Source organism: Orycteropus afer, unplaced genomic scaffold (genome assembly GCF_000298275.1).
Source record: "Orycteropus afer afer isolate SDZICR_OR568_19922 unplaced genomic scaffold, OryAfe1.0 scaffold00245, whole genome shotgun sequence".
Taxonomy (NCBI): domain Eukaryota; kingdom Metazoa; phylum Chordata; class Mammalia; order Tubulidentata; family Orycteropodidae; genus Orycteropus; species Orycteropus afer.
The window spans coordinates 3969252-3982409 of NW_006921832.1; the positions used below are offsets into that span (position 1 = coordinate 3969252).

General features: G+C 38.5%; 1 protein-coding gene across 1 annotated transcript in view; it reads left to right on the top strand.

Annotated features, from left to right (window-relative positions):
• Window positions 1-13158, top strand: part of RUBCN (rubicon autophagy regulator) — a 90172-nt gene that overhangs the window by 42754 nt on the left and 34260 nt on the right. Inside the window, exon 2 of the mRNA XM_007949398.2 lies at window positions 6169-6322. Within this exon, the coding sequence (XP_007947589.1) occupies window positions 6169-6322 (154 nt within the window). The remainder of the gene's footprint in view (window positions 1-6168; window positions 6323-13158) is intronic.

Sequence of the window (13158 nt, forward strand, 5' to 3'; positions counted from 1 at the left end):
AGTCTCTTGGGTTTTCTAGGTATAGGATCATATTATCAGCAAATAGGGATAGTTTGACTTCTTCCTTACCAATTTGGATGCCTTTGATTTCCCTTCTTGCCTTATTGCCCTGGCTAGGACTTCCAGTACAATGTTGAATAGAAGTGGTGATAGAGGACATCGTTGTCTGGTTGCTGTTCGCAAGGGGAATGGTTTCAGTCTCTCTCTGTTGAGAATAATATTGGCTGTTGATTTTGCATAGATACCCTTTATTATATTGAGGAATGTCCCTTCTATTCCTATTTTGCTGATAGTTTTAATCAGGAATAGGTGTTGGATTTTATCAAATGCCTTTTCTTCATCTTCTCTGAATGTTTGATAGAATTCTCTGGTGAAACCATCTGGGCCAGGACTTTTTTTTGTTTATAATTTTTTTTATCATCCATTCAATTTCTTCTTTTGTTATGGGTCTGTTCAACTTTTCCATTTCAGTCTGTGTTGGTTTAGGGAAGTAGTGTGTTTCTAGAAATTTGTCCATTTCTTCCAGATTTTCAAATTTGTTGAAGTATAGTTCTTCATAGTATCTTGATAGTATCCTTTTTATTTCAGTTGGCTCTGTTGTGATGTCACCTATTTCATTTGTTATTTGTGTTATTTTTATTCCTTTCTTATGGTGACTGTAGGCTTTTCTTGCTGTTCTTTTTTCTAATTGTTGGAGATACTGGGTTAAGGTGTTGATTTTGGCTCTTTATTCTTTTTTTGATGTGTACATTTATTGGTATAAATTGGCCTCTGATCACTGCTTTTGCTGTGTCCCAAAGATTTTGGTATATTATGTTTCATTCTCATTTGTTTCAAGGAATTTTTTAATTTCATTTTTTTATTTCTTCTATTACCCACTCATTTTTGAGGAGAGTGTTGGTTTGTTTCCATGTGTTTGCTCTTTTTCTGTTGATCTTCCTATTGTTGATTTCTAATTTGATAGCATTGTGATCCGAGAAGATGCTTTGCAGTATTTCAGTGTTTTTAAATTTATTAATGCTTGATTTATGGCCTAACATATAGTCTATCATGGAGAATATTTCATGTGCACTGGGAAAGAATGTATATTGTGCTGTTGTTAGGTGAAGTGCTCTGTAGATGTCCATAAGGTCAAGTTGGTGGGCTGTATTGTTTAGCTCTTCTGTATCTTTGTTGAATTTCTTTCCAGTTTTATCTTTCATTGAAAGTGATGTATTAAAGTCTCCCACTGTGACTGTGGTGTTATCTATTTGCCTTTTCATCTCTTTTAAAGTCTGATTTATGTATTTTGGGGCTCTTTCATTGTGTCCATAGATATTTATTATAGTTATATCTTCTTGTTCATTTGATCCTTTAATATTATATAATGTCCTTCCTTGTCTCGTATTGTGGTTTTTGTCTTAAAGTCAGTTTGATCAGAAATTAATATTGCCACTCCTGCTCTTTTTTGATTGTCATTTGCTTGATGTTATCTTTTTCCAGCCTTTGATTTTTAGTCTATTTTTGTCTCTAAGGGGTGTCTCTTGTAGACAGCATATTGATGGGTTGTGTTTTCTTATGCAGTCTGCAACTCTCCATCTCTTGAGTGGTACATTTAGTCCATGGACATTCAGTGTAATTATTGACAAGTATGAATTGGTTGTTGTCATTTTGTTATGTGTTTTTTCATGGTCTTGCTCATTTATTTGTTTCATATAATTTTTTGTGGTGAGCTCATTGTGTTTATGAATTGTGTTATCATTTCCTTCGTTGCTATTTTTTTAGTATTTGCTAAATATTTGTGCTTGTCCTATTTTTTCTTGTGATGTGAAGGTTTATAATTTTTTCTTTGAGATTACTTTGTGATTCATAATTTTCTCCCTGAGTTTAGAACAGTCCATTCTATCTTGCAACTCTCTTGACTTTGTCACCATTTAGAAGTTCTGTAACTACACTATTTTTTTTCCTCTTTTTGGTTTGTAGTTGTCCTCTTTTGCCAATTGATGTATCTGGTTCCCTGTTTACAATCTTGTAAGCTTATTTTACTTTCGATACTTCCATAGCTGTGTTGGTTTCTGGGTTATGTCATCTTGTATATTAATGATCAGTTGTTTGCTATTATTGGTTCTCTGTTCAAAGGACTCCCTTTAGTGTCTCTTGTAAGTTAGTCTGGTTTTAAAAAATTCCCTTAATTTCTACTTATCTGGAAATCTCCTAATTTTACCATCATATTTAAGGAACAGTTTTTCTGGATACCTAATTCTTGGTTGAAAATTTTTCTCTTTCAGGTTTTTATATATACCATTCCATTGCCTTTTGGCTTGCATGGTTTCTGCTGAGAAATCAGAGCTTATTCTTAGGATCGTCCTTTGTAAGTAACTTTTTGTTTTTAACATGCTGCTTTCAGGATTCTTTCTTTGTCTTTGGTTTTGGTGAGTTTGATGATGATATGTCTTGGTGATTTTCTTTTGGTGTCTATCCTGTTTGGGGTTCATTGGACTTCCTGAATGGATATCACAAAAAGGACAAGGAGCCCACATCTTCTGACCTCCTCTAACCACACAAGAGGAAGACAGAATCACCATCAGTAACCCAAGGCCTATTCCTGCAAGGCCAGACATGCTGCCTCCCTCCAGCCCTTTGACCAGCCATTCCTCCCAAAACACCCACCACCTCTCTCCTGGGTCCAATAATTCGCTGCGGTGACCATACAGAACTCACAGATTATGGGGTTTATTAGGGAAGCACCAGGCTACAATTCAATTTCAGGAAAAACGCTGTCTCTCTCCCAGCTCATAGTCTCACAGTCTCTCTCCCAACCGTGCATGCCCTTTGGTGTGTCACTCAGCAATGCGTGTCTCTTGCATCTCTTTCCCAGCAGTACCTGTCTCTTTCAGGAGCACATGTCTCTTTCAGGCGCACATCTTCCTCAGTCTGCAGTCAGAGAGAGACCTCTTTTGCCTCTCGGAGGCCTCCTTTTGAGCCTGGCAGAGTGGCCAAACTAACCAATCATAACATCAGAATTCTAAGCACCTGAGAGCAGAAACCTCTCAGAACATTACTTTGTGTTGCACCCAACAGAAATACCCCAGGTGGATAACTTTTACAATGAGGAGCTTCTCAGTTGCTCACAGCAAATTCCACCACAGAGTTTACAAAGACTTATGGCTAGAAAAGCCACACTAAGTAACTTACTACACTGCAGATATATTCTCATCTTTCATCATATCAGAGAAGTTCCCTTCCAACAAATATTGGACAATTTTCTCAATGGTTAACCTTTTCTCTTCCTGTTCTGGAATTCTAATTACACGTAGGTTATTCCTTTTGATGGTATCCCACATGAACCTTAGGCATTGTTCATTTTGTTTTGATCTTTGATCCCTTTCCAAAGAAGTATTCAGGTGTTTGTCTTCAATCTCATTAATTCTGTTTTCCTTGAATTCGATTCTGCTCCTTTGCCCTTTCAATATCTTACCTATTTCTGAACATTTAGTATTAGTCTTCTGGATTTCTGTCTGTAGATTTTGTATCATTTCTAGTTATTCATTTATTTTCTCATTCTTGTATTATCTTTCAAAATTGTTCTAGGGTTTTGTCTGTGTTTTCTTTAAATTTTTCAGTGTTTTTCTTGATCTGCCTCTCAATCCTTTGAAGATACCTAAATATAATTCTTTTGAATTCCTTATCAGGGCGTTCCAATGCTGCTTCTCCATTAGGGATGTGTTCTAGGTCTCCATCCTGCTCCCTTGTTTCTACCATTTTATCTTGCTTCTTTGTGTGGACTGTGATGGTCTCTTGCCTCCAAGACATTGTGGTATTGTTGCATTTAGATCTCTCTTAACTGTGAAGAGCAGCTAAGGGTGAGTCAGGCTCTTTTTGGTGGTGGTTTATTGTTGGCCAGTTGGTGGAGAAGAAAGTGGTAGCTCTTAGTAAGTGAAGCTGCAGGAGGTGTTGGTGTGGTTATATCCTATGGGCAATGTTGCTGTCTCCCACTCAATTAGACAAAAACAACAATCAAAAAATCATCAAAAAAGCAAAAGCAAGCAGACAAAACTACACCTCATAAACACACAGGAACAATCACCAAAAAAATGGAAAAAAAAAAAAAAAAAAAAAACCCGCAATGTCTGGGGAGGGGTCAATAAAAGAGGTAGAGTAGGAGAATAATGAAGAAAAAACTGGGAAAGATGCAAAAAGAAAAACAGCAAATGGGGAGAACCACAAGAAAGAAAATAATGGGAACCAGGAAAAGGGAAGAGAGAAAAAGCTGAAAACTAGAACCCGGAAAGGGAAGAAGAATGCATAGTAATAAAAAGGATGAAAAAAATGGTAATAATTTTAAAACGGACAAAAACAAACAAACTAAAAAAAAAGTAAAAAAAAGTCTGGGTGGGGCAGGGCACCCAGACTCTGTCAGAGCACAGACTGGGATAGAATTTCTTTGAGCCCAAAAGGTGGGTGGGAGTGAGGGATGGCTGCACCTCCGTTCACCTAAAGGGTGTGGGATATAAGAGTAATAGGGGAATATCTCACCTTTCCAGTTGTTTGTGTCTGTAATGTCCTTGGGGTCCCCAACATGTGGAGTCTATTCTTAGGTCCCTGGAATCTGAGAGAACGCTATTGCTTTAAATATCCAAAATGGTCAAACTGCTTGTAAACATTCAAAATGGCTGCATCCTCCAGACAGGCAAAAGTCCACAACTCAGCCTGTCTTCATCTTCGCTGCTTCCCCTTTTATTCTCTGGCCACCAGTGCAGACCTCCATGCAGCCCCTGGCTATCTGGACTGATTTTTAGGTTAATTCTTAGATCCTGGCACCATTTGGCAATATTGCGTGCCATCAGGATTGCTGGCAGACCGCAGATACATATATCTCTGTTTTGGGTGTTTTCATGCAGGTTCTTTTACTAGTTGGAGTTTAGTCCACTTCTGTATCTTTCCTTTCAAAGCTCAGGGCTCCAGGATTATCTTCTATATCTGTGTTAATTGGTTCCCCTTTTCTTTGTTGTAGAGGGTCTATATAGTTTGTCTGCCTGTTCTGCCATCTTACTGGAACTCCCCCATAGAATTTTTTTTGCTATAATCTTTGTGGAAGCAGATTGTCAAATTTTCCTCTCATGGAGACGCTTGAGTGGGTTCAAACAGCCAATCTTTTGGTTAGCAGCTGAGTGCTTAACTGTTGCACCACCAGGGCTTCTTGACACAGGGCTATAGGCCACTTTTTCAAGAATTGAATGGGATCATAGATAAAAATCACTTTCCAAAGCATAAATGTCATGCAAATGTAAGGTTGTTTGCTTGTTTACTTTTGTATTTTTAGTGTGATTTGGGTAAAAGTTTACAGAGCAAATTGATTTTCTATTCAACAATTCATATTCGTTTTGTTACACTGCAGTCCCCACAATGCGACAGCACTGTTCCCACTTTATTGCTGTGTTTGCCATTTTCCTTCGCCCTTCTTTGCTATCTCTTCCTCCCTTTTGAGCTTTATCCATTGGCAAATGGTCCCCTTCTGTTGTCTTATGGTTGATTGTTCTAAGGAGTGCCTATCTTCTTGGTAATATTATTCACCTTATAGACCTATAATTTGGCTGAAAATTGACCCAAGGGTGTGAGTTCATCTCCAGGCTCGAAGGGCCATGGCCTTAGAGATTCATCCAGTCTCTATCAGACAAGTAAGCCTGTTTTTTTGTTTTTTTTTTTAATTTTGAGTTTTGTTCCACATTTTTCTCCTGTCCAGGACCTCCAGTTGTGATCTCTTTCAGAGTGGTCAGCATTGGCAGCAAAGCACTGTCCAGTTCTTCTGGTCTCAGGGTTGTGGAGGCTGGGGTTCACGTGGTCTGTTAGTCCTTTGGACTAGTTGTTTACTCGAGTGTTTGATGTTCTTCACTCTTTTTTGCTCTGGACAAAGAGAGACTTAGATGGCTGCTCTCAAGCTTTTAAGACCCTAGTCACTACTGGGGATGTAGGACATTTCTTTGTAGACTATTTGCTTATTTTAAATCTTAGTGTTCTTTATAACTTTAATCCTTTCAGAGTTGGGTCTTAGGTCCAAGTGACAAATTAATAGGAGAGGAAATCTTAGAATGTAGGACTGTAGGCTTCTTGGCTTAGGCTTTCTTTCACATGCTCAGGTTTAGCTACAATAAAGTTAACTAACCACTGATATAATTGATATCCTTGCAGGAGGGAGCACTGGCAGTTGCTGGGTAATTTGAAGACTACTGTTGAAGGTTTGGTTTCAGCCAACAGCCCCAACGTCTGGTCCAAGTATGGAGGCCTTGAGCGGCTTTGCAGGGACATGCAGAGCATCCTCTATCATGGGCTCATCCATGACCAGGTATGCAGAACTCTTCTTTTCCACCAAATTGGTTGCATCATATGTTAGGGGGGGGAAAAAAAAACTGCATTAAGTTGGTTGGCAGTTAAAGGACAAAGGCTACCAGACTCTGAGCCCTTGAGGGTAGGACTGTGTCTTAATACTTTTTTTTTTCCCCTGTATCCAAAGCATTTTACTTAAACCTTGATGTACAGTCATAGATATCAATAGACTAAATAAATGGCTGGGTTGGACAGCAAATCAGCCACAAGATGTTTGGTTAGTTTATTAGTCTACTGTAACAAATGACTACAAACTTTGTGGCTTAAAACAACACAAATTTATTATCTTATTTTATAACTAATATTATCTTATTAGTTCTAGATGTCAGAAGTCTGAAATGGGTTTCACAAGGCAAAACTAAGTACTGGCAGGGCTGCACTTCCATAGGAGGCTCTAGGGGCGTAACAGCTTCCTTGCCTTTTCTAGCATCTAGAACTGCATTCCTTGCATTCCATGACTCATAGCTCCTTTAACTTGAAAGCCTATAGTGTAGCATCTTCAGATCTCTCACATAGCCATCTATCCCTTTGATCTCCTACCCCCGCCCCCCCCATCATAAGGAGCCCTGTAGTAACATAGGGCCTATCCATATAATCCAGGATAACCTCCTAATCTCCAGATCCTTAATTTAATCACACTGCAAAAGTCACTTTTGCTGTATAAATTAATATTCATAGGTTCTGGGGATTAGGATAGGTATATCTCTCCCCTCACCCCACCTGCTTTGTGATAATTACTGCAATCTCCACACTGTAACAGCATTATTCCCACTTCTTCCCTATGCTCACCCTTCCCTTCATTCTTCCTTCCCATCTTCTACCTTCCTAGCTATATGCCTGGGCAAATACTGTCCTCTTGATCTCATATGCTTGATTGTTGTAACAGGTGCATACCCTCCTGATGTTACTGTTTGCCTTATAGGCCTGTATATCATTGGCTGCCTGTTGAGTCATAGGGGTGACGTTCAGTTCCTAGCTTGAAGAGTGTCTGAGGGCCATAGTCTCAGAGGTTCCACCAGTCTTCATCAGACCAGTAAGCCTGCTCTTTTTTATGATTTTAAGTTTTTTTCCACATTTTCCTCTACTCTGCCCTGGACCACTTATTGTGATACTTTGCAGAGCGGTCAGCAGTGATAGTCAGGCACTAAGTAGTTCTTTGGTCTCAGGGTCTAGAGACTGGGGTTCATGTGCTCCATTAGTTCTCTGGACTAATTATTTCTTGCATGTTTGATTATCTGCACTCCTCTTTGGTCTGGACACAGAGTATAACAGGTGCACTGTAGCTGGCTGTTTACAAGCTTTTAATATCCCAGTTGCTGCTCACCAAAGTTGGATGTAGAACGTTGTTTTTGTGGACTGCGTTATGCCATTTGACCTTTGTGTCTAGGATGGGAACATCTTTATGACCATTATTTCACCTACCACAGTCAGGAAGCTCTTTCTTCTGAATCTTGTTTTTGGCTTAAAACCATGCTATATCAGAAATAGGTAGATTAAATGAAGAAATAGAGCCAAGGTAAAAATATATTCAGTCAGCCTGTAACTTTTATCCAGGAAATGTTTCTGCCAAATAGGAAGGTGAAATTCCATGTGCTCAGCTACATTAAATGTGCTTTCCTTTGGGAAAATCCTTCTGCCTAGAAGCCACTGTATTCCAGTGATAATTAATTGCTTAGACTTAATGAGATTGGTTTAATTAGAATTAATACTTCTTTCCCAACCCCAAATTATCAGTTCTGTCCCTGATTCTCTTTGAAGTAGAATTTTCAGTCTGTTCTTTAAATTTAGATTTGTATTGTTACTGCCTTTACTCCTCAATTCTGACTCGTAGCAACCCCTATTGGGTTTCTGAGGTGGTGAATCTTTGCAGAAGTACATCACCCAATTTCCCTTCCTTCTTTTTACCCTTTAAAAAATTGAATTCTTAGTGGTCCTCATTATTGAAACAATATTCTAGGAATTGGGAGACAACACTGTTTAATAGACTGACAAGGGTCTTTGGAATCAGACAGAACCTCGGTTGAATCCAGACTCATTGCTCAGGCCCTGTGAACTAAAATGACGTAAAAACCAAAACCAAACTCACTGCTGTTGAGTTGGTTCCAACTCATAGCAACCCCTCCTTGGGTTTCTGAGGTGGTATCTCTACAGAAGTAGATTGCCCCGTCTTCCTTCCAAGAGTAGCTGGTGGGTTTGAACTGCTGGCCTTCTGGTTAGTAGTCAGATGCCACTGGGCCTAAGCTAATAGTTAAAATTATGGACTTTTGAGTCAAACTGCCTATATTTTCATCTCAGTTTTACTACTATGTGGTATTAGATAAGTTATATAATTCTTTGTGCTTCTGTTTACTCATTTGTAAAATAATGAGATAACATTGGAATTCATTTCACAGTGTAGTTGTTAGAATTAAATGAGATAATGTAAAAGCACTGAAAAAAGTACCTGAGAACATAGTAACTTGTGAGTCAGTGTTCAAAACCACCACCAAACCACTTGCTATCTAGTCAGCTCTGACTCATGGCAACCTCATATGTGTCAGAGCAGAACTGTGCTCATAGGGTTTTCAATGACTGATTTTTTGGAAGCAGATCTCCAGGCCTTTCCTCTGAGGCACCTCTGCATAGACTTGAACCTCTAACCTTTTGGTTAGTAGCCAAGTGTGTTAACCATTTACATGACCCAGGGACTCCCAGTCAATGATAGCTATTAGGTAACGCTACTTAACTTTTTTTAATCTTGTCTTTCTCATTTGTAAAATGCCATGTTGTTTGCCAATCTTGGGACTATTTCTGTGCTTGAACTAGTGGTCTGCCGTGTTGCTTGGTAATATTAGGACTGTGCAGTTTTACTTGTCAACCTTGAATTTGTCAGCCTCAGCAGCCAGCAGCTGCCTGAGTTAAGAGAAACCTATAGTTCTTGCACCAGGCAAATCTGCTGCAAAAGACCTCTTTAAAGTGTTGAGAAACAGAGAATTGAATGCTAAGGTGCATCTAACCCTAGCCATGGTATTTTTGGTTGTCTCATATGCATGTGAAAGCTGTACAGTGAATAAGGAAGACCAAAGAAGGATTGATGCCTTTGGCAAAGAATACTGAAAATACCATGGACTGCCAGAAGAAAGAACAAATCTGTCCTGGAAAAAGTACAGCCAAAATGTTCCTTAGAAATGAGAACAGCCAGACTTTGTCTCACCTACTTTGATCATGTGGTCAGAAGGGACCAGTCCCTGGAGAAGGATCTCATGCTTGGTAAAGTGGAGGGTCAGCAAAGAAGGGGAGGGCCCTAAACAGGATGGATTGACACAGTGGCTGCAATGATGGTCTGAAGCATAGCAAGGATTACGATGATGGCACAGGACTGGGCAGTGTTTTGTCGCCATGAGTTGGAGCCAACTCGACATCACCTAACAATAACAACAACGACATGTCTTTCTTTCTTTTTACTCTGTACATTTTCCTGAAGCAGTCTTACTCACTTGCATGCTTTCACTTGTCACCCATACACTGATGACTCCAGCTCAGACATCTCTGCTGAACTCTAGATCTACAAGGCTAGCTATCAACTATATATTGTCATCTGATTGTCCCACAGGCCAAACACAATGTAAACAAAACTAAACTGATTTTCTCTCATGAGACTGTGCTTCCTCTTGATATTTCCTCTGCTAATTTGTGGTATTGCCAGCTACTTAGTCTCCCAAGCCAGGACTTTGGCTATCATGCCAATATGTTTTATAAAAACTCAATACAAGTTTCCTAAGCTGATGACCAAAATAGTTACCATATTAGTGGCAGTGCCATTTAATGGGTGAAGCACTGGCTGTCAAGGTCTTAATAACTAAAGGATTCTTGTCTTGGCTCTCTTACTAATTTTACTTTGTCACCTACATTATCACTTAACCATATCACTATGCAGTTTTGCCTGCTGTACCATAAAGAGAAAATGTGCCATCATGAAATAATAAAGTCATTGAGATGTTCAAATGAAAGATGATTGGTAAATACAAAGCAGTATTAACATCTCTTGTTACAGTTATTAAAAGTGAAAATACCCGAGTAATAATATTTGTGAAGGCAACTGATCATTAAAATAAAAAATGTTAAAGCAAATGGTCACCTGCAAAACAGCAGTAGTGGTAATAAGTGGAAGCAGAGCAAAACAGGCACACTGGCATACACACACAACACATAGCGACTGCAGGCTCCAATAGGAAGAATCAAAAACAAAGATCCAGGCCAATTCACTGCTGCTCTGGTCTGCCTTGTAAAGATCTAAAAATGAAAGTCTGTGTCAAGGACTTGTTTTTCCCTTTCATTTCCTCCCAAAGATTAAGGCTTTCAGAGTCTTCTGACTGCTGTGTCATCAGGAAGCTATTCTGGGTGTTGTATGTACCATTGGCTAGGGGGAAAGGATGCAGTGATTCATGCTGGCCAGATCTTTTCTGTGCTTTCATGCGGATGTGTTATGGAGTGTGAGTTGTTGTTTAAATCACCCATGGCCTTAGGAAAGCAATAGCATAACATTGTGACCTTATTCTTAGGTAGATCTCTTTTCCTTGACAGCTAGAATCTAGGCTACCTTCCACAAGGCAGGGAATATTTGATAACTTTTTTTTCTGCTACTTAGAAATGTAGATTACTTTTTTGTGGTCCTGAAATTTCTCAGCTGATGAGAAGAAGTGAAAGGATTCTCTTGTTTTCTACCACAAAGAAGAAACCTGTTCTTGGCAACGTAGATGGGAACATGTTGTTGTTGTTGTTGTTGTGTGCCATGGAGTTGGCCCCGACTCATAGCGACCCCTCCTTGGGTTTCCGAGGCAGTATCACTGCGGAAGTAGATTGCCCCATCTTTCTTCTGAGTAGTGGCTGGTGGGTTTGAACCGCCAGCCTTCTGGTTAGCAGTCAGGTACTATGTTACCAGAGCTCCTTTTGATGGGAACATAGTCCTGATGAAAAATAATAACAAAGAAGACCTCTGTGTTTTTTTCTTCTGATTATATAAGTAATATATTTTTATTTGTTAAGAATATGGAAAATACCAAAAAGAATTTAGAAGAAAAGAAATATCACCTGTAATCTCAACACCAAGAATAATAACTATGCTTTAATATTTGGGTAAATTTTTCTTATACTTTTCTTTTTCTGTGCACATATGTGCTTCTTAAAATACAGTATTGAGCTTTTACATATCATTCTATAGTTTGGTTTAAAATATTTAGTTTTTTAAATAGATAATACATTTATATGGTTAAAACAATCACAAAGAATAAAAGTATGTACGGTAAAAAGTCTTGTTCTTTTTTCATCTCATAATGTAGCTACTGTTTAGACTAGTTTCCTTCCAGAGAGTTTTTATGCTTACAAAAGAGATTGTGAATCATTTTCTCTGCCCTGTGTTTTATTTTTTTTATACAAATAATATGATCATCACTGTTCTGCATCTTGCTTTTTTCACTAATCTTGTAAATCATTTAAAATTAGTATGTAGAGTGCTGCCTTATTCTTTTTTACAACTGTAATTTTATGATACTCTGTTATATATATGGACCATGATTTATTTAACCAGTCTCCTCTTGATAGACATTTAGATTGCTTCTAATCATTTGCTATTCTTAACATTGCTACAGTGAATAACCTGGAATATAGGCCATTTTGCCTAGAATGAAAATATTCTTAGGATAAACTTCTAGAAGTAGAATTGCTAGGTTAAAGGGTGTATGCATTTGAATTTTGGTAGCTCCAGGAAGTTATTTATACTCTCACCAGTAATGTATAAGAGTATTGGATTCTCCAACCCTGGCCAATAATGTTGTTGTTGTTATATGCCGTCGAGTTAGAACCAACTCATAGCGACCCCTCCTTGGGTTTCCGAGGTAGTATCACTACGGAAGTAGATTGCCCAACCTTCCTTCCGAGGAGTGGCTGGTGGGTTTGAACTGCCAGCCTTCTGGTTTGCAGTCAAGTGCCTTAACCACTATGCTACCAGAGCTCCCTGGCCAATAATAGGGTATGATTAAACTTTTTGAATGTAGCTAATATGATAGGTGAAAAACTACATTCCTTTTACCATGAAAGAGGAGCCATTACATTTTTTCTGTGAACTTTTTCCTATTCTTCCACCCTCCTCTACCACTCCTTCCATTTTCCTCTTAGTTTATCTTTTCCTACTGATTTCTAGGAGTTCTTTATCTAGTAAGAAAATTAGTCCTTTGTGATGTGAATTGGAAATACTTGTAAATACATTTTTTATTCTGACATTTTTTTATGGTAACTTTGCAGAAATGTATGACTTTTAGTAAGTCAAATTAATCATTTATTTTATGGCTTCTGAGTGTTGTGTAATAGTTGGATAGGACTTCCCCCCTCTGAGATTATTAAAAATGTTTTTCCAGGACAAATATTGTATTAGTCCGTTATTGTAAAAGTTAAGGAAATGTTTATATATTGGAGGACATTTTCTTTGTTGGTTACCAGGGGTGGGAGGGAAGGGGAGGGAATGCTGTTAGATAGATAGAGATAAATATTGATTTGGGTGAAGAGAAGGGCAATGTACCAAATGTGAGTGACCAATATGGCAGCATTGAGGATGAGAAAGACAGAGAGAGTTACATGGGCAGTACAAACAACAAATATGAACCCCTTTGTAAATACAATACTGAGTTGTTAATGAAAGCAAACATGGGTATAGGGACGGATAGATGGGTGAACAAGCTAAACAATTATGTATGTCTAAATGGAGAGTGTATCCAAGATCATATACAGGGTTGGCAGACAATGGGCCTCTCGAAGAGTATG